Raw genomic sequence first — 26,165 nt, forward strand, 5'->3', positions numbered from 1 at the left:
CATTAATATCAAACAAAACACCACAAGATTTAGGCATGAACAAAATCAACAAATAAAATCACAAAAAGCCATTTGGAGGTTCAAAGTCACATAGTTCCTATCTACTACACAGTAGAATACACTAAAACTAGGCCATACATGAATAAATCTTGCAAGTCAAGTTGAACCAGTTCTATGATTAGATACATTTGTCAATTGAATAAAAATCTGTGGACATACACAGAGAAAGAGTGGCATGTATTCTGACAGGAGATCTCTTGTTCTTTGGTTCTGAGCCTTGTATTTTACGACGTTAACCAGAATATACTGGAGCTGGTATCTGAATAGGTAAAAGGAACTCTTTTGTGAAGCTTGCAGCACCCAACACCCATAATTGGTCTATACAATTATTAATTTCTGGATGGTGCAGCCGACATTATTGCCATGTACATTCATTTGTTCATATGATTAAAAATTATTTCTCCCTCTTTTGACAGAAGTCTGTTACCCAGTCCAGATTTTATTTTACATCAACTCAGAAAAGAGAGCAAAGTCACAAAGCACTCCTTCAGTTGTGTATAAAACCACTGTTTGCTTTTCAGACATTTGGTGTACTTCTTGTGGACATGTTGGTTCTGCTGAATTGACTGACAGATATGTACTGTCTCAAGCCTGGAAAACGTTTCACAAGCAGCTGCCTGAAGTGGTTCTGGAACTTTTTCCCAACAAATGTGTAGAAGATGGGACTAACGCAAAAGTAAATATAAGCAATGTTACGAGTGATTTGAAGGGCATAACCAAGTTTCTGTTGTTCCTCACAGGTGGTGTCCTTACCATGCATCAGTATAACAATGTTGAATGGAATCCAGCAAATGAAAAACAACAATACAATGATGAATATCAGCCTGACTGTCTTGAATTTGGTTGCTATTCTTGACGATATAACAGTGATCACAATCCTAACATAGCAGTAGATAATAACAGCTAGAGGGAAGATCAAGAAAAGGAAAAGTTGAAGGTAAAATCCAGATTTTCTCAGCTTTTCCAGATCAATATTAGGACTGTAACCCAGATACTCATCACATAAGGTTTGTTTGTTGATATATACAGAAGTGTTGTGCAGGAGCATGTTCCGGAGGCAAGCCAAGCCACTGACTAGCCACACCACAGCACAACAGATTACTGCATAGCTTCGATTTCTCACTTGTGATGTACTCAGGGAGTACACAACTGCAAGGTGTCTGTCAAAGGTCAGAAGTGTTAAAAAGAGCACAGAGCTGTAGAAGCCCAGATAGTAGATACTGCCAATAATCTTGCACATAACTTTGCCAAAAATCCAGTTGGAGAGCTGCATGTAGACTCCTGTGAAGGGAAGGCTGCTCATGAAGATCAGGGAAGAAAACACCAGGTTCAGCAGCAAGATGTTGGTCACAGTGGTTAGCCTCTCAAACCTGGGAGGTAGTCAGGTAAAAAAGTGTTAATTTGAGAAAATACAGAGTTGTGAGGCATTTTATGACAGTTTTATTTTACAATTCAGAGTAGTTTCAAGGTAATCAGATCTATGTGTTTATTTTAGCTGTGATCAGGTAACTATCCATATGGGATAACAATGGTATTTTTTGGGATTAAGTGTTTTTCATTAATTCCATTCTGTTGTAGTTTAAACTAGGGTGGGATAAGATCAGAAACAGTTCAGTGTCATTCTACAGGATATGGATAGACAATGCCAGTCGTAGGATTCCAAACCACCCTCACAGCGAAACCTTATCATTGATTCTTGTCTCTTGACAATTAAAATAGAAAATCTATCTGAGTTTTGGTGTTACTTAAATAACTACATAAAGGAAAAGAGTCTCAAGGAATCTTTAAAAACTTTCATAAAAGGTTGGTTTATCAAGCTTAGTAGTTGTAAAAATTCCAGTTTGGAAAGTAAAAGGGGTTGAGTGGTAGAACCATACATGACATTCAAGCTGAAGAGTTGAGTTCAACCCCAGTCTCACTTTATGTTGAAATAATTTTTTGTGTTTCACTCACTCTTTTATCACTAACTGTTTTCAAGAGTATACACATTAAAAATGTTGAATCCTTTTTTTAGCTTTGAGAAAAAACAGACATTGTTATAATGTATGGCATCAAAAAATAGCCTTTCCTCAGTGTCATGATTTATTCAGCAAAACACACAGCATTGGACACACAAACCAAACTTCCCCAATGAAATACATCACTGTGGAAATAGTGTTGGATGGCATGTTCCGGTTGAACATTTCAAACCTGTTTTAAGTCTGGGTGTGGTCAGAAGTGTGCAATGTTGCAACTGTTTCCACACCCCTTGGTGGTGTCAAAGGCTCCAGCTTTCTACAGCCAGGTGAGAAGTTGGAAGTACCTCTCCAGTTTAGTTAAGACAAGATTATCATTTAAGATTATAAGCCGTCGACGTGGACCCCTACGCCGTAGCCTGACGTGCACCTCCAAAAAATTCCAACTACACGTCGCGTTGACGCGGACCGTATGGGCTGTGATTGGTCTGCTCAGAACGTAATTTCCAGCAGTTGCTTTATCCGGTCTTAATTAATTAATGGCGAAGAAGCTCATCAAATCGGTCCATTGACATTTGAAAGTATCGAAAGTGCACTTGTTCATCCTGGTCTCTCAGTGGGTGAACCAGTGTTGTGAATTCACCCGTTCCCAACACTTGCAATATAAGCATTTGTTCTTCAATATTGATAAGCTCCAACTGCAAATACAGCTGCTCCACCTCGGTTGCCATTGGTTACTGTGGTTAACTCTGAGCGGAAGAAAAAGCAAGGATTCAGCTATAACCCCTGAAACCACACAAACACACAGCCACACCCCCTAGCGGCATGGTGGAGAACTGCAGAGCAACGTGTTCCCTCGACGTAGAAAAAACAATACCTTGTGAACAAAAATGGAACTACACAGATGATGTCGCATTCATGAGTGATGTTTCAATTTACAGAGAGGCAGTGGGTAGTCTGATTTATTTGACTGTGTATCCAAGATTGGATTTGAGTTTGTTGTAAGAAAGCTGTCACAGTATTTTAGTGAACCTACTGAACAGCAGTTTGGTACAGTGAAACGTGTTATTTCAAGGCACGTAAATAATATCGTCCAATTCAAGTCAATTGTAATCATAATCCAATTAATTAATTTCAAAATAATCTAATAAAACCTTAAGTGTGATGGAAGACCAAAAAGCAGCACACTGTAGCACTGTCTACTTGTGAGGCAGAGTACATTGCTCTGGCTGCAACCATCCAAGAGTGTCTGTACCTTACACAACTTTTAGATGGCATTGATAAACATTGGTATGCACTACCTAAGCTGTATGAGGACAATGGCTTTAGCTAATCCTGCCAGTAGACAGAGGTGTAAACATGTAGATATAAAATACCACTTCATACGGTCCATTGTGAATGATGGAAATGTATTATTGGAGTATTGTTTAACTGACCAGATGATAGCAGATTTGATGACCAAACCTGCAACAAAATTTAAGTTGGTTAAATTTGCTAAGTTTATGTTTGGAGATAACTAAAAGACCCGGGAAGGGTGATGATATTTTCCCCTTTTTGACTGAATGTAAATGTAATGGGTTTTGTTTGTAATGAGACCAAGTCGGGGTGTTGAATGGTGCTCTCAATTATTAAATGTTTATTTGTTTTTATTCATGATGGGCAAACATTTGTGATTTAATTTGTGATGACAAGTCACCTGTCTGATGGGCGTGGTTAATAAAAGTCTTCCTGCACGCAGCTGATTTGAGTTGCAGTGTGTGAGCGCCCTGAGAAGCAACAGAACGTCTCTTGTCTTTTCTCTTTCCTCCAAATTCAGTGCTATACAGCGCTATACTGATGGGTGTTTCAGAATTTTCTTTGATAACTACTTATAGGCAGACAGGATATGGCAGTAAGATGCTGCTTCTTTTAAATGAAAGTACTGATCAAAAAAGTCAATGAAAATTAAAGTTTTTTTTCATAATTGCCAATTTGATGTAGTTAAATTCTCCAGTTACCTCTTTCTGTCATTTCTATTCAGTTGTCACATCCATAATTTTCACTCCAAGTGAATGAAGTGTGATGTTATCAGTATAATCCAGTGATTGTAAAAGCCCCAGTTTACTGTTGACTATCTATGACAACAATAGCCTTTGCTACATTTTGAGCCATAAATCAATATAGACTGTATGTAAGTAATAATACTTTTATTATTATCTCAGAAAACAGGGAGTGAATTTGTTTTTGAACAGAAAAAAAAAAGAACACAAGATAGAAAGTCATTGCCTGCAAAAATAAATTACAATATTCCTCCACATTATGCTAACAAAGAAACTAGGGAGATTGCTGAAACAACTAAAAACTGGGTTAAGAAATGTCTAAAAAATAGTTGAAACCAGGAAGGGTAGCGGTGAGCCATAATCTTTAAGGAAGTTTTAGGGAAATCTTAAATGATTGTGATCAGAGTGAAGCCTTAAAAGCACACACCACTGAGGCTAATTCGGGCAAAAAGGGTTTAAGCTTCGAGGGAGCATAAAGATTGGGCTTTCGAGCAACCGAAATAAAGTCATGTGGTCTGATGAGTCATGAAGGTCTTTCTGTTTTGATGCATTCACAACAAGAGGGGAGGATGTTAGTGTTGCTTGTTCGCCACTTCTGCACCTAAGTCGACAAAATCTGGCTACTTCATGTGGCTAAATCCGGCTGAAATCCGTAAATCCACCAGTCTGAATTTTAGTCAATATTGAAAATTAGTGCAAAATTTCTTTAAAAAAATATATATTTACAATGATTGTATATTATAACAACCACAATAATAATCAATCAATAAATAAACACATGTCAGCAGTCACTGTTAAAAAGCCTTATGGCTGTGGGGACAAAGGACCTCCTTAACCCCTCAGTCCTGCAGCGCAGTGAGATGAGCCTCTCACTACAGCTGCACCTCTGACCTACCAGGATGCTTATTGTTCTCCAAACAGAATATAATTTTCTCCTCGTCCATTGCTCCACCACAGCACTGATAGGGTATGGCCTTCTGCCTACCACAGAACTGGCCATTTTTACCAGTTTGTCCAGGCGCCTACAGGTTTTGGCCGCGTTTCCCAGATTGGATAAGAAGCTCTTAGCTTCTGGGTAACGCGGCCTTTGTCTGTAGTGCAACTCCCCCAGCAGACAACAGCATAGAACTGTGCACTCTCAAAGACAGTGTGATAAAACATGCACATCATGTCACTGCTGACATTGAAGGACATGAGCTGTCTCAGGAAGAAGAGACAGCTCTGGCCCCTCCTGTACACTGCTTCTATGTTGGCAGACCACTCCAGTTTATTATCCACCCCCAGGTATTTGCAGGTCTGAACACTCTATCTCCCCTCCATCAATACAGACTGACTTGGTTGGAATTTTAGATCTCCTGAAGGCGCAGTTATTTTTGGTCCAGCCATTGAAGGACTCCACAAGGTCCCTTTACTCCTTCTCCTGTCCACTGCACACACATGCCACAACAGCCGTATCATCAGAACACTTCAGTATGTGGCAGGACCCTGAGTTGTACCTGAAGTCTGTTGTGTACAGGGTGAAAAGAAAAGGAGCTAAAACAGTACCCTGTGGAGCCCCAGTACTGCATTCCAGTGTTCCAGAAACGCATAGTCCATAACGTCAGGTAGTCCATAATCACTTACCTAACACATACCTAGAAGCTTGTCTTTCAGTATTGGAGGCTATATTATGTTGAAGGCACTGGAGAAGTCAAAGAACATGATTCTCAAATATAAACCAGTCACATCCAGATAAGTATATGCCCGATGCATCATGTACAGAATCGCGTCTTCCACTCCTATGTGTTTCTGTTAGGCAAGCTCCACCGGTTGCCCTAATTTGGGCACCAATATGAGACAATAAGTTTTCCACTGCAATGGGACTTTTTCCATTTGAGGGCTCATATTGAAGAGCCTCTGAAGAGGGAGTGCTACTCAGAGGGCTTGGACAGACTCCATCTGGGCCTGCAGCCCTCTCCTGAGCTCAGCTCCAACCTCCTCTATAGTTAGAGACAGAGGGAGCCGCCCAGGTTGTAGCAGAGGGATGGCGACAGGAGTGATGTTGCTATCAATAATTGTGATGGGGGTGGGGGTGCAGCTTGACAGAGGAGGGCTAATGGTGGGAGTTGCTGCAGAGGTGGAGGTGCAGCTGAACTGAGGAGGCCAGGTGGTGGGAGCAGCCACAGATGTGGAGGTGCAGCTGTGCTCAGCATGCCTGGTGGTGGAAGCTGCCGCAGAGGTGTATGTACAGCTGGACAGAAGAAGCCTGTTGGTTGAGGCCAGAGTGAGCAGGAAAGGAGGAGGGGTCGCAGTCTTATTTAATAAATCATTTCACTGTAAGCAGATTTTTCTGATGACCTCAGTGAACAGGACAAAGGGACTAAAGACCTGAGTAACACTCTGGACAACTTTGGTCTGACTCAGCATGTAACAGAGCCCACGCACAATAGGGGGCACACTCTAGACTTACTGATGTCTCAGGGCCTGAGCATTTCAAAGATTACTGTGTCTGATGTGGGCCTGTCTGACCATTCCTGTGTTTTCTTTGAGAGTACGATTTCAGTGCACACAAATGTCTCAACAGCAGTGATCTCAAAATGGTGTATAACTGAAAACAGTAGTGAGACCTTTAACCAGGTCTTCTCTTTAACACCTGCCCTGTCCGGGGGTTCAGTCAGTGAGCTCGTCAGTAGCTTCAATGCTAAAACGTTAAATGTTATGGATACTGTAGCTGCCATTAAGGTGAAGGTTATCTCTGGAAGGAAGAAGTCTCCATGGCGAAATTCCACACTGGTGAAAAATGGGAAGTGTCGGAAAGCTGAGCGCAGATGGAGAAAAACAAATCTCCAGGTTCATTATGACATCTATAAAGAGAAACTTCACTCTTATAATTCACAACTGAGGAATGCAAGGAAGTCCTACTTCTCTGACATCATCACCAAAAACAGTCATAATGCTCGGGCCTTATTTGCTACAGTTGACAGGCTAACAAACCCTCCTGTGTCAGTGGGAACTGAACTCCATTCCACCATGGCCTGCAATGACTTTGCCAAATTCTTCATAGACAAAGTCCAAAATATTAGACAAGCAGTTGGTACATCAGCAGCAGGTTCAGCATATGTACCGTGTCCACCGAAAACCGGTTTAAACACCATGACACTGTTTCAACCCATTAACAGTAAAGACCTGGAGGACATCTTATGTCACCTGAAGTCCTCCTCTTGCTGTTCAGACATCCTGCCAACAGATTTTTTCAAAGGGGCCTCAAAGACTTTGGAATCAGACCTGTCACTGATCGTGAACTTGTCCTTAACGTCAGGTGTGTTTCCAGAGCCACTAAAAACAGCTGAAATCAAACCTCTGCTGAAAAAGGAAAATTTTGACAAGACACAAATGAACAACTACAGGCCCATCTCAAATCTCCCATTTTTAAATAAGATCATTGAAAAAGCGGTTTTTCAACAGCTTAATTACTTTTTAACACAAAATAACTTCTATGATACTTTCCAGTCAGGCTTTAGACAGCACCACAGCACTGAGACTGCTCTGACCAAAGTGTTTAATGACATATGTCTGAATACAGACAGTGGAAAAATGTCAGTCTTAGTTTTACTGGATCTCAGTGCTGCTTTTGATACAACTGACCACAATATATTACTCAAACGACTGGAGAACTGGGTGGGTCTTTCCAGAACTGTACTAAACTGGTTTAAAACATACTTAGAGAACAGGAAGTACTTTGTGTCAATAGGTAACTTTACATCTGAGCAGACAAGAATCGCATGTGGAGTTCCCAAGGTTCCATCCTGGGACTTCTGTTTAACATCTACATGCTCCCACTGGCACAGATTACAAAAAAACAACAAGATAAACTACCATAGCTATGCAGATGACACAAAGATATATATTACAATGTCACCAGGAGACCGAGGCCCTGTACAGGCCCTTGGTAAATGCATTGAGGGGATTAATGACCGAATGTGCCACAACTTTCTCCAGCTAAACTAAAACAAAAGTGCGGTAATTGTCTTTGGAGCCAAAGAGAAACGTTTTCAGGTCACCACAGAGCTTCAATCTATACACCTAAAAACTACCAACCAGGCCAGAAATCTGGGTGTAGTGATGGACTCAGACCTAAATTTGGACAAACACATTAAGGCAATAACAAAGTCAGCCTACTACCACCTTAAGAATATATCACGGTTAAAAGCTCTGATGTCTCAGCAGGACCTGGAATAACTAGTCAATGTATTCGTCTTTAGTAGGCTTCATTACTGTAATAGCATCTTTACAGGCCTACCTAAAAAGTCAGTTAGAAAACTGCAGCTCATCCAGAACTCAACTGCTCAAGTCCTCACTAAGGCCAAAAAAGGGGACGACATCAGTCCAGCTCTGAAGTCTTTACACTGGCTGCCGGTCCATCAGAGGATAGACTTTAAAGTTCCGATGCTGGTCTATAAAGCTCTGAATGGTTTAGGACCAAAATACATCAGTGACCTCCTGACCCACTATGAACCTTCCAGACCCCTCAGGCCATCTGGATCTTTTTTTTTTTTTTTTTAAAAGCAGTTCCCAGAGTCAGAACCAGACATGGAGAAGCTTCTATGCTCCACATGTCTGGAACAAACTCACAGAAAGCCTTAAGTCCAGGTTGAAGAAACATCTATTTTCAGCTGCATTTGAATAAAGCTCCAAATGAGCTTGAGTTTCAAAACGGAATCATATTTTAACTACTGATTTTATCATTTACATTTTTATCATTTTTATTAGTTTATTTTATCTTTCATATATACATTAAATTTTTATTCAATCTTATCTTTATTGCTCTGATCTATTGTTCTTATTTCTTTCCTTTCTGTTTAAATTTGAAATCATGCTTTTTATTTCTACTGTTTTAATGTCTCTGCAAAACACTTTGAATCACCTTGTTGTTGAATTGTGCTATACAAATAAACTTACCTTGCCTTGTTGGTGAGATTTGCTGTGGAGGTGGAGGTGCAGTTAGGCAGAGGAGGCGGCTCAGAGTTCTTCAGTCTGTATACAGTGATAGCCCTCATGCCCCTCCACACCTCCTTGGTGTTACGATTCTCCAGCTCTATCTCTACCTTTTTCTTGTACTCCACCTTAGCTCGACGTAGTGTCTTTTTAAGCTCCCGTTGTACACTCCTCTGCCTTTCTCCATCCCCATTCTGGAACGCCATCTTTTTCTGGTTCAGGAGGTCTTTGATGTCACTGGTGATCCATGGTTTATTATTAGGATAGCACCTTACAGTCCTCACTGGAATCACAGTGTCCCTACAGAAGTTAAAGTAGTCTGTGATGGTGCTGACCCTCCTGTCAATGTCCATTTCTTCTTCTGTGAGATCAAAGCAGTCTCTCAATGCATCACTCGCCTCTGGTGACCACTTCCTGAAAGATCTGGTAGTAACAGGAAGTCTTTGTACACAAGGTCTGTAATGGGTTGTAGATAGACCATGCTGTGATCAGATCTACCCAGTGGTGGAAGAGACACTGCCCTGTAAGCCTCCTTCATGTTTGCATAAAACAGATCTAATGTCCTTTCTTCACGTGTTGGACAGTCCACATACTGTACAAAGCCAGTCAGGCAGGAGGATAGAGAGACGTGGTTGAAATCCCCTGTGATTGCGAATGTAGCAGTATAGAGGTGCTATGCTACAGGGTGACCCTGCGTGAATTTAGTGACAGGTGACTGTCATGAGGTGAGCCAGTATAAAAGGGGCACTCCTCCACCGGCTCTTCCTCTTGCTCCTCTGTTTGCATTGGTGCATCATTTCTGGGCCAAAGGGTGCTTGGTCCGACAGGTATGGCTGCATGCTGCTTCTGCACAGTTGGACGCTTAGGCTCTTCTGTGTGCTCACGGTATTTTGTGTGGTTGTAGGGCGACTTTAGGCGTGCTCCTCTGTGCAGTGGTGATGTGGCTTGGTGAGTGTCCATCTCTTTCTTGGCGTTGTCGATGCTATCTCAGGGCTAACACTAGTGTGGTCGCAGGTAAATGCCAGCATCATCCTCTCTCCCTCCCTCCTTCTGTGCGAGCGTGCATCCGGAAACGGGTATGTGTGTTTTTAGTATACGCGAGCAACGGCAGTACTCTATAAATGACAGTAATGGTATTTCACCTGTAATCAGGAGCCACTGTCATCAGCTGATTGGGGTCGCTGCCATTTTGTCTCCACCGAAGTTTGTCTCCACACTGCGCTGCCTGCACGCTGCCGGTCTGCCTCTGAAACCTGCTCTGGTGCGATTAGTATTGGTCCCCACGGTGTATTGCTTTAACCAGGGCTTAGCCCTTGTGTGTTTGGTTGAATGGGTTTTTAGGTGTCTGTGTTATTATGACGACTTTGGAAGTGATTAAATTGTTTTCCTCTTTTTGATTAATTTGCTTGTTTCCTTATTGATTTATTTTTTTAAGTTGCTGGAGCCTGGTGGTGGCGGTGCTGGTGGTCGGGTGGTGGTATTCCCTCCCCTCTGTCTGCTGTGTCCTGAGAAACGGGCCCTTCCCTTCAGATAGAGTGTGTGTGTTCTGGTAATCATCACTGTGTGGGGACATGAATCTGTTTCATTCTGACACTTCTGTCATCTGTAACGGTACTATTTTTTGTCCTGGATTCTTATCAATGTATTCTGGACATTGACGACGTCTCCACAACATACTTTCCACCAGGGTCTGACTATAGCCTGTGTGTGAAAACCTTGACAAAACTAATCTCCACAAAGAACTGTAACATTGTGTGTGAAGTGTTCCCATGAAGCCTGTTTAAAGGTGTGTGAACACAGACTTGGCTTGGCTGGTCAGGGCTACTGTGCATCACTATATTCATCAGTTTAATTCAAATTATTTTGGATAATTCCCCATCCATCACGACTCGCGCAGCAACACAATGAATGCCTCAGGATGCTGGGTCTCTATCCGAGCAACAGCGCCATAGATGAGGTCACACAACATTTTAGGTGCCCCCCTTAGTGGAATGTAAACAACGATGACGACTGTATATGAGGATTCTCTGGGCGCATAGAATACAGGGAAACCAACTGACAGCAGTTCAATGTTTGGACAGCTTATCCTCTCCTTAACGGTCACATTGCGGGGGCTAACTCATCTGATTCAAAAAACGGATAATACCCCCGCCTTTCTGCTTACGGCTCGTACTCCGGTAACGATCCGCTCGTACAGCTGTAAAGCCGGGTATGTCCACACATGAGTCTGGTGTGTTGAGTCGATGCATGAGTCGTTCAGCAAGGACTCAGACAGACAGATCAAACTGCTCTCCTTATACAGCCGTTGGTTCCGCACAAGCACCTCTAGCTCATCACACTTATTTGGTAGCGAATTAGCGTTTCCCATAACCAACGAGAGCAGAAAAAGCTTCTACCTCCGCCTCCTCCTCCTTCTACCTCCGCCTCCTTTGCCTTAGCGCCAGACAAGCTATCTCTTCCAGCTCAGTGCCAACCCAGTGCTGGTGTTCTAATGAAATAAAGAGTTGAAGTTTTGAAGCGTAGCAGTGTGGCTCGCTGAGTTCTAATGAAGTACAGAAATAAAGAGTTGGAGTTTTGAAGCGTAGCAGTGTGGCTCGCTGAGTTCTAATGAAGTACAGAAATAAAGAGTTGGAGTTTTGAAGCGTAGCAGTGTGGCTCGCTGAGTTCTAATGAAGTACAGAAATAAAGAGTTGAAGTTTTGAAGCGTAGCAGTGTGGCTCGCTGAGTTCTAATGAAGTGAAGAAATAAAGAGTTGAAGTTTTGAAGCGTAGCAGTGTGGCTTGCTGAGTTCTAATGAAGTACAGAAATAAAGAGTTGGAGTTTTGAAGCGTAGCAGTGTGGCTCGCTGAGTTCTAATGAAGTACAGAAATAAAGAGTTGGAGTTTTGAAGCGTAGCAGTGTGGCTCGCTGACTTCTAATGAAGTACAGACATAAAGAGTTGGAGTTTTGAAGCGTAGCAGTGTGGCTCGCTGACTTCTAATGAAGTACAGAAATAAAGAGTTGAAGTTTTGAAGCGTAGCAGTGTGGCTCGCTGACTTCTAATGAAGTACAGAAATAAAGAGTTGGAGTTTTGAAGCGTAGCAGTGTGGCTCGCTGAGTTCTAATGAAGTGAAGAAATAAAGAGTTGAAGTTTTGAAGCGTAGCAGTGTGGCTCGCTGAGTTCTAATGAAGTACAGAAATAAAGAGTTGAAGTTTTGAAGCGTAGCAGTGTGGCTCGCTGACTTCTAATGAAGTACAGACATAAAGAGTTGAAGTTTTGAAGCGTAGCAGTGTGGCTCGCTGACTTCTAATGAAGTACAGACATAAAGAGTTGAAGTTTTGAAGCGTAGCAGTGTGGCTCGCTGAGTTCTAATGAAGACCTGCTGATCCAGTAAAGCTCAATGTTAATGTGTAATATTCAATGAGGATCTGCAGTGAAGTTAGAGAATGAGTCCATAGTCGGTATGAGAAGACTACAGGAATATTTACCTGGGTGTACGTTAAAACAGAGATGAGAAAACTGCGATAAATAATTGTTTGTTTGTATGTATATGGATGTTATGTGTATAAACTGTTGAGTTGTAGTTACTCAGTAGTGTCTCAGTGAAACAACAGACGGGGGAAACCTTGTGGTGACAACAAAAGCAGTGATTTACTGATCGGACCAGTTGCTCGACTGTACTCCATACAAACTGGTTGGCTACTGAAGGGATAGAAAATGGGGAATACTTGTTTTAAAGCAAACAAGGAATTAGATGGGAAAAATACATGTTTTAACATAACCCAGATAATACTAAATACTTAGACAGATGGGAAAAGAAGTGTAGTTTTGTAGGAAATCACAAAATTATTACATAAAATTAGTGAAATCAATTGAAGAATGCCTTTCTGAAGAGCTGTTTACCACAGATGAGCAGCTTTGTGACCAAGCTCATGGTAGATCACCGTACTGCCAAAATGATCTAATTTAATGGATTTGTTTAGACATGCATAACAACATTTTAAGAACAAAGAGAGAAACAAAAAGGGACAAAGCTTTATGGTGGAAGGTGATGTATAAATAACTGTATGTGATGAAAGAGAAAGTGATGAAGTTGTTCGCAGTACAGGAACAGCAGTCCAAGAACAAAATACCAAATTCAAGCACAAAGAGACGAAGACTCCGGCGGACAAAGAGAGAGAACTGACAAACCAGAAATACAAAAGGATGCTCGATATCAAGATCCAGAAGAAGAGGCTAACGATGCCGCGGACACTTACGATGCTGGGGATGATGCCAGCAAGAACCTACCAGTCAATGAACAGAGAAGAAGATTCAGTGTTATCAATCTGCAACATATGCCAGGAACAACGGTAGCCTCCCCTCCAGAAGGCGATTCCAACAAAGACTCGACAACGGCACTTCGAGAAGGACAAGAGAGCCAGTTGCACCAAGGAAACCAAGGTCAGTCCGCAAAAATACCAAGCCCAAGCGTTACGAGAACCAGAGCTGAAGTGACCCTGGGTAAGTCGGTTCAGCTCCCATGCCAGTGCATAGCATGGAATCTTGACAGACTTCTTCGAGCGCTGTGGAAAGACAAATACGGAAGACTGGTAGATTTCTCAAACGTCTCCTCTCCAGTCAAGTATGTACTGCTTAATGATGTTAGGAGAGTGAAAAAGAAAAGGGGACTGCAGTCTTTATAGTCTCTAAAAGTGTATATATTATGACCCCCAACCTGGGTGGTTGGAGTTAAGCAACAGACTTGAAACCAAAGTTGAAATGGTGTTTTTAGTTGTAATTACTGGCAGCTTTGGTACAAAGCTGGGACTTTTTGAAGAAATACCACATTAAACATCTCAACATCATCTCCGCCACTAACCCCTGCATCCAGATGGGGAACAACTGAGGGAATAAATACACCAACAGCGGGTACTACACAGGTTATCACTTCAGTGAGGGTCAAAGCCTCAAATGAGGGGGTGACTATAGAATACTCTACGATTACAACGTCTCTGGGAACTGTGACAACAACAACCATTACCTCAAACAGTACTAATGTTTTTGGGTATACCATGATACAACCTATCCAACCACCAGGCGTGGAGGAGAAGGATATGGTGCCATCAGGTACCACTGGTGAGGAAACAGGCAGAGAATCACCTGATCACGAGCAGCAAAAAGACATAACAGCTGATAATGTTCAGGAAGAAAATAAGTGATAAAGACACAGAGGAGTAGCGAGCAGAGGATGATATCATTGACATGTAACCACTTTTATATTGTTTGTTATAATCATGACCCAAACCGGCTGCTTGCTGGCTGAGGGTGTATAGGTTTGAAGTGGCAACTCAAACTAGAGAAAACTGTTCCTGCAAAACAGCAGTGAGAATGCTGATTAAGTTGAAATGGGATAAGACCATGCTAAAAAAAAATGATAATAATAAAAATGAAAAGTTTGATTTTAGGAGAAAACTCATTGCTGAAGTTTTGGTAGAAAGAATTTAAAGGTAAAAAGAAATTAGTGAGACGATTTGAAACTGATTGAAAAAAGGCAGAATTGTTTAAATGGCTGAAAAAAATTGTGTCAGCACAGAAAAGCTGAAGGGTTAAAAACAACAAAAGGATTTCAAGCATAAGAAAAATCAGTGAAAAGTCTTGACCTTTTGCTAAAATCATTCTAAAAAGGTGAAATGGAATGGATATGCCATCTTAATTGGAACCTTAAATTGAATTGTAAAAGGGGGACAGCTGAAGAGTATTTCAACACAGATGAACGGTTCTCATGAAAAAGGTCAAAGGTTAACAGCATTCTCACAATAATCGTGCAGTAGGAGTGGACTGACATTTTTGTTAACCCTGTTTATGTTGCTACAGGGAGGTAAGATAACTGTATTTTTGTTGGCATTCTTTTGGTCTGGAAAGTTGCTTGTATACAAGATAGACCTGTTTTGTTTGTTATTTTGGCCATGGTCCACTCCGACATTGCTGCGATCGATTTGTTGTAAGAGGAATGTTCATGTCAGCATCAGACAGTTATTTTCAACCTGTATCTTTTGTGCAGTTGTCCAGCTGTAATGCAGAAAAGCTGTATCTTGTCCATGTTTTATTTAGGCTTCCGTTAAACTAAGCATGACATGTATATATATATATATATTGATCCCTTATTTCTGAAAGTATTTAGCCTTGTTAACATTGCCTACGTTCAATTGTTTAATTTAATTGTTCTTTGAATGCATGATGGGTTTTCATACATTTGACTTTTAGTCCACTGTTTTACTAAATGACCTACTATTGCAGTGGTGTTGCCGGACACTGAGGTGTCCCAGCTCTGTAATGGACTTAAAGCAGATATAAGTGGAGAAGAGTGAGTCTAGAGTGTGCTGTTAGCAGGACATGATGGGTGGACATAAACAGATACACACACAGAGAAATAAAAAGGGGATTATTAAACAGCAGATACATGCAAAGTTATTTGGACGCTAGAAGAAAGGTTTGTGCACGTCGGGGTCCAATTACATAGAAAAAGACAACTGGGAGACCAACCTCGAGGGACTAACTGTCTGGGGACCCAAACTAGGAAACTCGAGTATGGACAATGTAAATGGACTATGGGCCCCTGGATAGTACAATACGATAATGGAAAACTGAAAACTAGGTTGCACAGTTACTTCACTGCAAAAGCTTTGATATTTTTATGTCTCATGATTATACTCTTTGATTTTGTTATCATTTCTGATATCGTAATCTGAAATGCCATAATCTTTGTCGTTATTAATCATTTTAATCTCTTTATATACTGTCAAGGATTGTGAACATCTATGTTAACTGTAATCTTGATGCTATAACGCTTTGGAATATCTTACTCTCTTGCGCAGTAGGGACCACACTTTGTGGATATATTTGATAATAGGTTGGAACCGGACCAAATTGGCCATAAAGGTCCTAAAATTAGATGGTAATGCTAATTGTTAGTATAAAACAGGGATTTCTTGCTTAGATTGGCTCAAGAGTGAGATTCCCTTAGGTCGTTCACTCTTTTTCCCCACCTTTTACACAGGGTGTTTTTTTTTTTTTATTGAGTGGACGAAGGCTGACCTGCAGGTTCCCAACGGGACCACACAGAATTCATAGGTGAGAGAGACATGGAGGTTTTGCCACGTAAGGAGAGTGATGAGCTGTGTGACTGGAAGAAGGCCTGTAGGCTGGTTTTATTGTAGCTGAATTCGGTCTAATTCAATTGACGCTCAAATTGAGGATCTATAAACATTAGGACTTTTAGTTACAGATAATGTTGAACAATGACGCTTTTATTGACACGGGTCCACAGAGTTTGGTCATTCGTTAAGACACATTCGAGATATCATTTAATTTTTTGGGACTCTTTGTCATGTTTTATGTTTTGATTAATCTTGTTTTCAGGTTTCTTGTCATGTTTTTTCCCCTGTCACTTAGTCTCACTCAAGTCACCCGTTTTCTGTTTCACAGCTGCACGTCATCACCAATCACCTCCCCACAGTATATAGTTTCCAGGCTTCCGTCAGTCATTGCGAATTCCTCACGTTTACCGTTCATGCCACAGTTTTGTCCAGTCTGGTTTTCGCCTCTAACCATAGTCTTGTCTGTAGTTCATAGTCTTGTTTTTGCTAATGTTAAGTCTTTTTGATAATCCGGCTCAGCCGCGCCTTTTGTTCTTGCCTTCGTGCTTTTGTGTTTGTGGAATAAACCTTTTGATTTTGAGAAGTCTGCATCTGTGTCCTCCCTTCTCTCTCCACCTCAGATCCTGAGACTCTTAAGTAGTCCCGAAGGCAGGAATATGTAGTGTCTGATGTTTACCACCTGTGCAAAGTTGTTTTGGGAAAATGGTAAAAAGTCTGTTAATTGCCATCTGTGTAAGGGAGTTATGGGTATAAATCAGGACATTTTGAGAATAACAGACTCCCCAGTAAGTTTGTCCAAGAATAGGCTCAAAGTTACGCACACACCATGTCCGGGCTTTGTGCTTAGTGATGGGAACATGCAACATCTTCAAGGTCACTAAGAACAAGCGGATTCTACTTAACGAAGAGCTGCACCCTCAGTAAGTCAGAGATTTTGGGGAATCCGGGCTTGACACATCTCTCCAGACTTGAAGCATCAAATCTGTAATTCTGATACGGACCTGGTTGACAATAAAGGTTTCTGTGTTCGACCAAGTCTGTGTCAGTAGAGTTCTTCCTGCATCATCTACACACAGGCTGTTTGAAGGCAACCATCCCCAATACACCACAATATCTTTTGAGTTAAGTCACCTTAATCCTGGGATGGTGACTCGTCCATTATTTAACTGCTAACTTTGTCAGTGTTCCCAAGTAACGTCAACACTAGCCAAAATATTTTGTCATCTCATTTCAGTATAATGCCACCACCAAACAAAAGGCTGAAACAGCAACAGGATTAACTTTAATTTAATAAAGAATAACGACGTTGGTGTGAGAAATGGTTACATAGACACCTAATCATACTGGACTATTTATCAACATGTATGACATTATTTTAGAGATTATGTGCTATGTCTTTTCAGGAGAATGACAGTAGTCAAGTCTGTCACGATCGGTGGAGAGGTAGGACCCAGATGCAGAACTTTCAAAAATCAACAGGTTTATTCCAACCAAGACAATGAGCACTAACAAAAGGCGCAGCAGAGCCGGATCTCAAAAATACTTGAAAACTATGGAAAACAATAAACAGGCTATGAAAACAAAACTATCAATAAATACTTTGAACAAGACTATGAGGCATAACCAGCCTTAACTTACAACTGTGACATGACAGGTAAGTGAGGATTCTGCAATGAATGAAAGGAAACCAGGAGACTAAATACTGTGGGGAAGTGATCAGTGATGACGTGCAGCTATTAACAATGAAGCAGGTGACATGAGTGAAACTAACGTGACAGGGGAGAAACATGACAAGAACATCACCTGAAAACATGAAGATCCCAACATAAACTGTGATAAAGTCAAATTTATTTGTATAGCACATTTCATATACAAAACCATTCAATGTGCTTTACATAAAATAAAAGCAATGCAGTGGGGAGTGGAAGAAGCATTAGAAATGCATAAAAGAATATAAAGAGAAACAAATAAAATAATTAAAATTAATTAAAATTATTAAAAACGAGCAACAGTCTAGATAAGTTAAAAGATATCGTACAGATTTCATGCATAGAAACATGGCAAAATAAATGTTTTTAACCTGGATTTAAAAATGTCTACATTTGGTGACAGTTTAATCTCCTCTGGCAGTTTGTTCCACTTGTTTGCAGCATAACAGCTAAATGCTGCTTCTCCAGGTTTAGTCTGGACTCTGGACTGGACCAGCTGACCTGAGTCCTTGGATCTAAGAGCTCTGCTGGGTTTATATTCTCTGAACATATCACAGATGTATTCCCATTCTGGGATTTGTAAACCATCAGCAGACTTTTAAAATCTATTCTGTGACTGACTGGTAGCCAGTGTAAAGATTTTAAAACTGGTGTGATGTTCAGATCTCTTAGCCGGATTGAAAGATCAAGACTTCCACTTTCATTCAGAAAGTCTTTGAGCTGGTTAAATACAACTTTCTCAATAATCTTGGATATAAAAGAGAGGTTAGACACAGGTCTGTAGTTGTTCATCACAGAGGTGTCTTGAGTTCTCTTCTTTAGGAGTGGCTTAATGGCAGCTGTCTTTAGTGACTTGGTGAATGTTTTGTCTAATTGTTTTGATTTTTTTTTGGCTAAAAAAGTTGGCATATTTGTTGCATTTCTCAGTGGAGAGGAGGTCTGGGTTTGACCGTTTAGGAGGATTTGTGTGTTTTCAATCATTAGAAACAGAGTTTGAGAATTGTGGACAAACACAATCTATTTGCACATGAACACATTTTTATACTTATATCCTACTGTATGTTGTTTCTGAGTTGTTTTGCTGTTGATACTAACCTGCCTTTGGGCACCTATGTAGCTGCTGAATACTTTGAATTTCCCTCGGGATTAATAAAGTATCTATCTATCTATCTATTAGATGTAAACCATTCTGTAACCTTAATCGAGGAGGGTTACTGACTAAACTTAACCAGGAAGTGGCAGACGAGTTTGTCGTGTTACTAACTGTAACTCAATAGTGAAGAAATTTGTGTTGGTTTTGAATATACAATTGATTGAAGGCTCTGCACATAACTGGGTCATTCTCCCCATCACCTTCATCTTTATGAGGACCTACATGGGCGTTTCATTTGGAGCTCTTGTTTGTTGGGATGACAAATATTACTGTGAGTACAATTCATGGCTTATGTGAAAGTGTGTATATTTATAAGCTACATCATTATAAAAAGCTTTTTAACAGCCCTATTTTTATTATATGTACAGATTTATTGGTCAACTCACCGTTGGATGATAATGATGACGAGCGCGTTGCCAAACAGACTGAAGACGAACATAAAGTAGTAAACGATGGAAAGCCAAGCTCCCAGATTGTTGTCCCCGTCCCTGCTACATGGTGGGACTGGCTCACCAGTTACATTACCGTAGTCATAATCCCATGTTGTTGTTTCCATCGTCATGTCAAATGCTAACAAAAAGATGTATTGTAAATAGTAATGGAGAAAACATACATAGAATTCACAATGGCATGCCATTAGTGCGAACTTTGATTTGACTTTGAAAATATTTTCTGGTTATTAAGAAGAAAAAGAAGAAGAACAAGACAAAATCATTTATCTTAAAAGAGAATCTCAGAGGAGCCTGGGAAATAGGAGCAGATATTTGTGGGAATAAGCTTGTCTTACCACATGGGCAGCAGAGAGGCTTCTGCTTGTTCTCTGACTCGGAAGACCAGAGTCTGACACAATGTCACTGAATGATAAGTCATTGAGCTAGAGGAAGTTCCACAGAAGTGTGTGTGTATCTGTGTGTACATGTAGTCTTGTGTGGAACAATCTGTTAGTTCATTTGAGATTCTGAAGCCTAGTCTGCACTGACAGGAAACCAGTATGAGTGCGTGACATATCAACATAATAGACCAAGCATAGTAATGACTATTTAAGGGGAATTTGCAAGAGTATTATTGTTAAGTTTCATAGTGCCTCTGTTTTAAGAGATCACCTTTTGTTTAAGTACGGCTCAATAGGAGAGCCTGAGTTATTTTGTTATCTTTCATAGCCTCCAGTTTTCCTCCTGGAGTGGAGAGAGTTTTTGGTTATAACTTTCATAGTTGCACTCACCTCAGCCATAGTTATTGAGGAGAGTGCTCAGGAGTTTCACAGCATTTTCTTTTGCTTTGTGTGGAGATCCTCAACCTGCTGTTTATTATAAATAAACATTTTGACATTGAACTGACTTGACAGAGAATAGAATATCTTATGATTGTGTATGAATGTGTAATAGATTAAAAAAATAAATGAACAAAGAAATTAGAGAAGAACATGTCAACAGTCATTGTTAAAAAGCCTTATGGCTGTGGGGACAAAGGACCTCCTGAACCTCTCAGTCCTGCAGTCTCTCACTGCAGCTGCTCCTCTGTCCTGCCAGGATACTTTGGAGGGGGATTTATTGTTTACCATCATAGAGTATAACTTTATGGTGACATTGTTTTCATGTATATGCGGTGGGTACGATATAAAGGATAATAATTTCCAACATTTTTCTCAGTTATCTTTTTGATTAATTTTTGCTTGGTTGTGCTTCATATGCGCTGGAGAGTAACACATAACCCTTTAACAGTGTGTTGTGAGTGGGAGTTAATCCAGTGGTGTTACCTCAATGTTCCAGTGGGGGGAGTCATATCTTTTTCCCTAACTCAGTGCAGTCGAGTGCACGGAAGAACAGTTTTCTGGTTTCCTTCATTCATCTCTACCCACCATTCACCTTTTTAAGGGCACAACATACTCTTCCTCTTTATGTTTACATGCATTAGATATGGTCTATCATGGAGATTAACGGTTTATAACTAATTCGAAATGTTTCTCTTACCACTGCTTCATGTATACTCTGGTTATTTTATGATGCATTTGCACGTTGTCATTTCACTTTTAGTTTTATGTAAACTTTGTATGATTCCTGCGCTTTTGTCAAATGTCTGGATATGTAGTGTGTTGTGTTAACTGTGCTTTTGCTGCTGTCTTAGTTAGAACTCTCTTACAAAAGACACCACTGATCCCATTGAGGCATTTTCTGGTTAAACATAGGTTCTAATAGTGATTGACACTCTCACCACTTATATGCCTGGAACAGCCATGTAAAATTTTAAAGCTGATTAGGCTTCTCTGATTTTCTAAGGCAGAAATCTAATTTTTTTTTTTCCGCCCCAGGCAGCAACCAGGCAACAGGGATTGCCCCTCTGGCTCTTATATATTTTCTAATAGTGAGCAATTAAAATTGAGGGGCTGGCAACCTTGTAGAACTGGGAGCGCGGGCCTCTGGGCAGCCTACATACCCAAAGAGTCCCGCCCAGATACCACTCAGTAGCACCACTCAGTGCTACCACCCCCCAAGACCTAATGTGTGTGTGTGTGTGTCTGATAAGTAGCAATGTGTAAGGTGCAATTAAAACAGGGGCGGGGGGCTGCAGAGTGCCGCAAAGGGGACCACCAATGTGGTCCCATCCACTACACCCCACAGAACACACACTCCCCCAAAACCCTATGTGTTTGAGTGTGTGCTGTTAACAGGAGCCAGAAGGGAGAGGGGTATGGGATATAGACCAGGAGAGGGCAGCCAGAGACTGGCTGAAATAGGCACCTCTGTTTCCTTGGGCCCTGATGTCTACCAGGTCCGGGGCCTGCAGCGGCTTATTTGGGGAGCTACTGTGCACCCAGAAGGCACCCACCTGCCCCACCCCAGAGGGCCCCTACAAATAAAGAAAAGAAAAAAATAAACAAACAAACCACGCAGTCACACCAGTCGCAGCAGCGCGGGCTGATGAGAGATATTGGACGGTAGCTGTATGGAAGTATGGGGTCTTTTCCTGGTTTCTGTAGCAGGATAATGTTAGCAGAGTTCATGTTTGGGGATAATCTGCCATTCTGCTTAACTTGTAATACCATTTTGTGAAATGTAGGTGCAAAAACAGTCCAAAATTCTTTGTAGAACTCTGCTGGAAAACCACCTGGTCCTGGGGCTTTGTTACTAGGCATATGTTGAAGGGCTTCATGGAGTTCTCCTATTGAGAGAGGTGGATCCAGACTCATGGCCTGTTCAGGGTGTAATTTTGGAAGGTTGATGTTACTAAGAAACTGATCTATGTTACTGTCTGATGGATCATTTTGTGATAAATATAAGGTTTTACAGAAGTCCCTGAAAGCATTGTTGATTACATCATGGGTGACATTTCCTTTGGAGTCTTTAACAGAAGTGATTGTTGTTTTCTCTTTGTTTCTCTTTAGTTGATTAGCTAGGAACATTCCAGATTTATTGCCATGCTCAAAGTTCTCCAAGCGAAGTCTTTGTATCAGAAACTGTGTTTGTTTATCAATAATTTAATTTAGTTCAAGTTTAGCTTTTCTTAATTCATTCAGTATGTGTTCCTCTTTAGAGGCACTGTTGGCAACTTCTAATGATTTAGTCCTGAGTTCTAATTCTGATATTCTTGAACTTTCCCTCTTTTTCTTATTAGATGAAAAAGAGATTATTTTGCCTCTCATAACTGTTTTTCCAGCTTCCCAGAGAACACAAGCTGACATTCCTGGCAGGTCATTGTTATCCAAGTATACAGACCATTCCCTTTTGAAATAATTAATAAAATCAGGGTCTTTTAGTAAAGATGTATTAACTCTTGAATTCCTAGCTAGTGGCGTAACTCTGTTATTCTTCAGTGTGATAGAAACTGGAGATCACTGATAGTGATGGGGTGGATTTTGGTATCTGAAATATCCCTCATCAAAGAACTGCTGACTAAGAAATAATCTATTCTTGAATATGAGTGGTGTACTGATGAGAAGGTGTATTCTCTAAGAGTGGGGTGGTGGGAGCGCCAAGCGTCACAAAGACCAAAATCATTCATGTACTGTTTAACAATATTTGTGGACTGCCAGTTCCGCTGACTTCCTGTAGTACTGAGTCTGTCTACTCCTGAGTCAGAAACCATGTTAAAGTCCCCTCCTATGATGAGTGTGTTATCTGAGTGATCAGAGAGTGAAGTGAAAAAAGAGTGGAAAAAATGAGAACCATAAGTTAACTATTATAAATCTACCTTCTGGATCTATAACTTTGTTGTTTATGGTGAAATTTACTCTTCTACTTATCAGAATGGCTACACCTCTTTGTCTGGAGTTGTAACAGGCTGAGTACACATGAGGAAACTGTGCTGTGGTGAGAACATCAACTGCAGTCTTTGATAAATGAATCTCCTGTAATAAAACAATGTCTGCCTGTAAATCCTTCAATTTATTGGAGATTTTTAATCTCTTCTCCCTGGACCCAGCTCCATGCACATCCCATGAAATAAACCTCAGTGTGGACATTCTCAGATTAACGTAATGAGTGCTGGATACTTGCTAAAAGCATCCTGTGAGTACGTGTGCAAATATGTTTGCACGAACACGCGATTGATTGTGCTTCTGTTCGTGAGTGCGTAAAATGCATGAAGGTTTAGGATAGCTGAAGCTACATGAGGAGCCAGTGATGGTTTTTTTTCATAGTGCGACTCCCAGACTCTGATCTACGCTACGGGGAAAAAAAATATGTGTGACGACGAAGAGAGATGATGGCGGTGACAAGATAAAAAATGTAATATTTTATCTAAGATCATCAATTGTGTTGAATTTTGTGGTGCTTTTGAAAAGTTCTGTTTCATTCTCTCTTCTCAACCCACACTCACATTAGACACTTAGGACACAAGGGCATGATTCCCTTGTTGTGAACTTATCCCTTCTATTGTATTGTATAGTATTTGGTAGCATAAAGTCTAATATAGCTGTAAATTGTTATTTTTTCTGTGAAACTGGAAACTGTGAAATTTAATTATTTTTGTGGAACTGCAGTCATTTTTCAACTGTTCATTTTAATGCTTATACTAGATTAGGCATGGAAATCTGTTGGCACACCAGCCCCACCAAGGCTTTTTTTCACCAGCCGCCACTGCATGCACCCCTGTTGTCCATGTCATTCCCACTCATCGGGACACAGCTGTGTAACAAAGAGATAAAGCTTAACTTCTCCTTTCCATTGACTCCCAACTCGGATGTGCCTCCACTCGTTTCAGGCCCACTTCGTGATTCATTATTGACTGTAAGTATTTCGAAATACCGTTATATGTGCTGAAGGCGTTGTTACAGTCAGGCTCACACAGGAGAGGGACTTAGGACAGCATGTCACGGGCCTAAAGTGGAAACTTCAAAAACTGAAGTAAAGTGGCCCATCACTGCAGTAAATCTGCTCAAGCACACGTAAGTTACGCAAGTTCAAGGCAATTTTATTTGTATAGCACAATTCAACAACAAGGTGATTCAAAGTTGTAGCAAATTCAAGTGTGGAATTTAGTACAAACTTAAGACTTTAAATGACTGCAAAATTCTTTTGTGGGGATGGTCAGTGTGGAAATGCCAGATGGGGGATTTCTACATCAAAGAAGAGAAATTTACAACAACCTCTGCCCACGAAAGCATTTTGGAGGAGTTTTCTCAGCGCCTCTTTCCACAGACCTGTGCCATAAATTTAGGTAAATGCATTAATAGCTTAGTGCTAACGAAGCTGAACAAACAACGGACCCTTTCAGGAGAGTATTGGGGAAAACCAGAACAGGACCCTTCCGACCCTATATGGTTCAAAGTAAATAATGGTGACAGTTTTCCCTGACTCTGATTCAAGCCAGAGATAGTCGCAGCATTGACCTCTCAAAAGGATCTCACCCAGAATCACTTTTTAGCTGAATCTTGAAACTGTATTAAATGTGCTTTATATCTTTGAACAAGTTCTTTCATGTTCTCAGTGATATCACAAGCTGTATTTTAATACCTTTTTCATGATCGTACGCGGAAGCATACAAAAGAAGTAATTAATTTGGAAAATGGCTAATCAGCTTATGGAGCCACATTGCCCCCGAGTGGTTCGTAGTACTGAATAGTTAAACCCAAAACTAAGTCAACAACTTGCGTATGACATGTGACATTTATATGAAATAATGCAACTATTAACCAACGCTTCAGCTGTTTCTTATTGTATTCTGTGTTTAACACAGGAAAATAACATTGTTTGGTTCGTTATTCATACTTCATAACTCTACAGATATCCATCTGAATTTTGAGACTCATAACCATCATGTTATGTTATGTTTTGTTATGTTATGTTGTTTTTGATGTCTTTACATCCTAAGTTACATCCTAATGCGATATCTTTACCCTTTATATCTTAACAAGTTATGGTGTTTTTAGAATCCTCTGAAGAAATGTTTATGAGACGGAGGAATGCAGGAGTCGAATTCCTCCTTGCAGGTCGCCTTACAAAATACGCCCAGGCAGACGTCACAACAGTTTCAGGCATACCATTGGCTGAAAGTGTAGCGTAGGCCTACGTCATGCCCCGTCTCCGCGAATCAAACTCCGGAAACCGCGAGGGAAAGTAAGTTATTGAATAAGTTATTGAAGAGAATATTGACGGAATATTGAAAGAGAATATTGAAGGTCCAGATCAGTAGAGAAGATGAAGAGCAGAGAGCTCTAACTGATGGAATGAGAGTCTGGCGGAGAGTCTTTGGAAATGACAGGAGAAGAAGATGAGATGGAAGAAGAAGGTCCGAACAAAGACAGAAAGAGAAGAATGTAGTAGAAAGATACGTTTTGCGTTTTTGTTCGTCCGTCATCCTGTCTCCTCTCTAAAGCATGTTTTGAACTCTGCTGCTGCAGCTTCCTCACCTATTTTTGATCACCAAAAGGAGCCAGCGTTAAGTTTGTCAACCTTTTTGTCAATCTTTGGTGAATTTAAGTTCACCTCATCAGAGTTGGTCAGCAACCAAAACCAACTCGACCCTTGGACAGTTTTATCATTATTTGCGGTGAATTCCGACACACGACCCTGTTCGTCTTCCGAGCCACCAAAAGGAAGCCATTCTCCGGCGCAGGAAAGCCACCGGTCTAGTCCCTGAAAGTCAACCACAACGAAGGCCACGAGACGCGGAACCGAGAGAGACCCAGTTGGACCTGCTGGCTTTACCTGTGGTTCGG

At 40.8% G+C, this 26,165-nt stretch overlaps 1 protein-coding gene across 1 annotated transcript; it reads right to left on the reverse strand.

Moving 5' to 3' along the window:
• Positions 1–426: 426 nt before the first annotated feature.
• LOC140284674 (C-C chemokine receptor type 3-like) lies at positions 427–19,574 on the reverse strand. The gene is made up of 2 exons (XM_072378617.1): positions 19,396–19,574; positions 427–1,430 (listed from the first exon to the last, which is right to left on the reverse strand). The coding sequence occupies exons 1-2, from the start codon at positions 19,569–19,571 to the stop codon at positions 578–580; spliced, it is 1,029 nt and encodes a 342-aa protein (XP_072234718.1). The 5' UTR covers positions 19,572–19,574; the 3' UTR covers positions 427–577.
• Positions 19,575–26,165: the final 6,591 nt, after the last annotated feature.

The sequence above is a fragment of the Leuresthes tenuis genome, unplaced genomic scaffold (genome assembly GCF_036924035.1).
Source record: "Leuresthes tenuis unplaced genomic scaffold, fLeuTen1.0.hap1 SCAF_24, whole genome shotgun sequence".
NCBI lineage: Eukaryota > Metazoa > Chordata > Actinopteri > Atheriniformes > Atherinopsidae > Leuresthes > Leuresthes tenuis.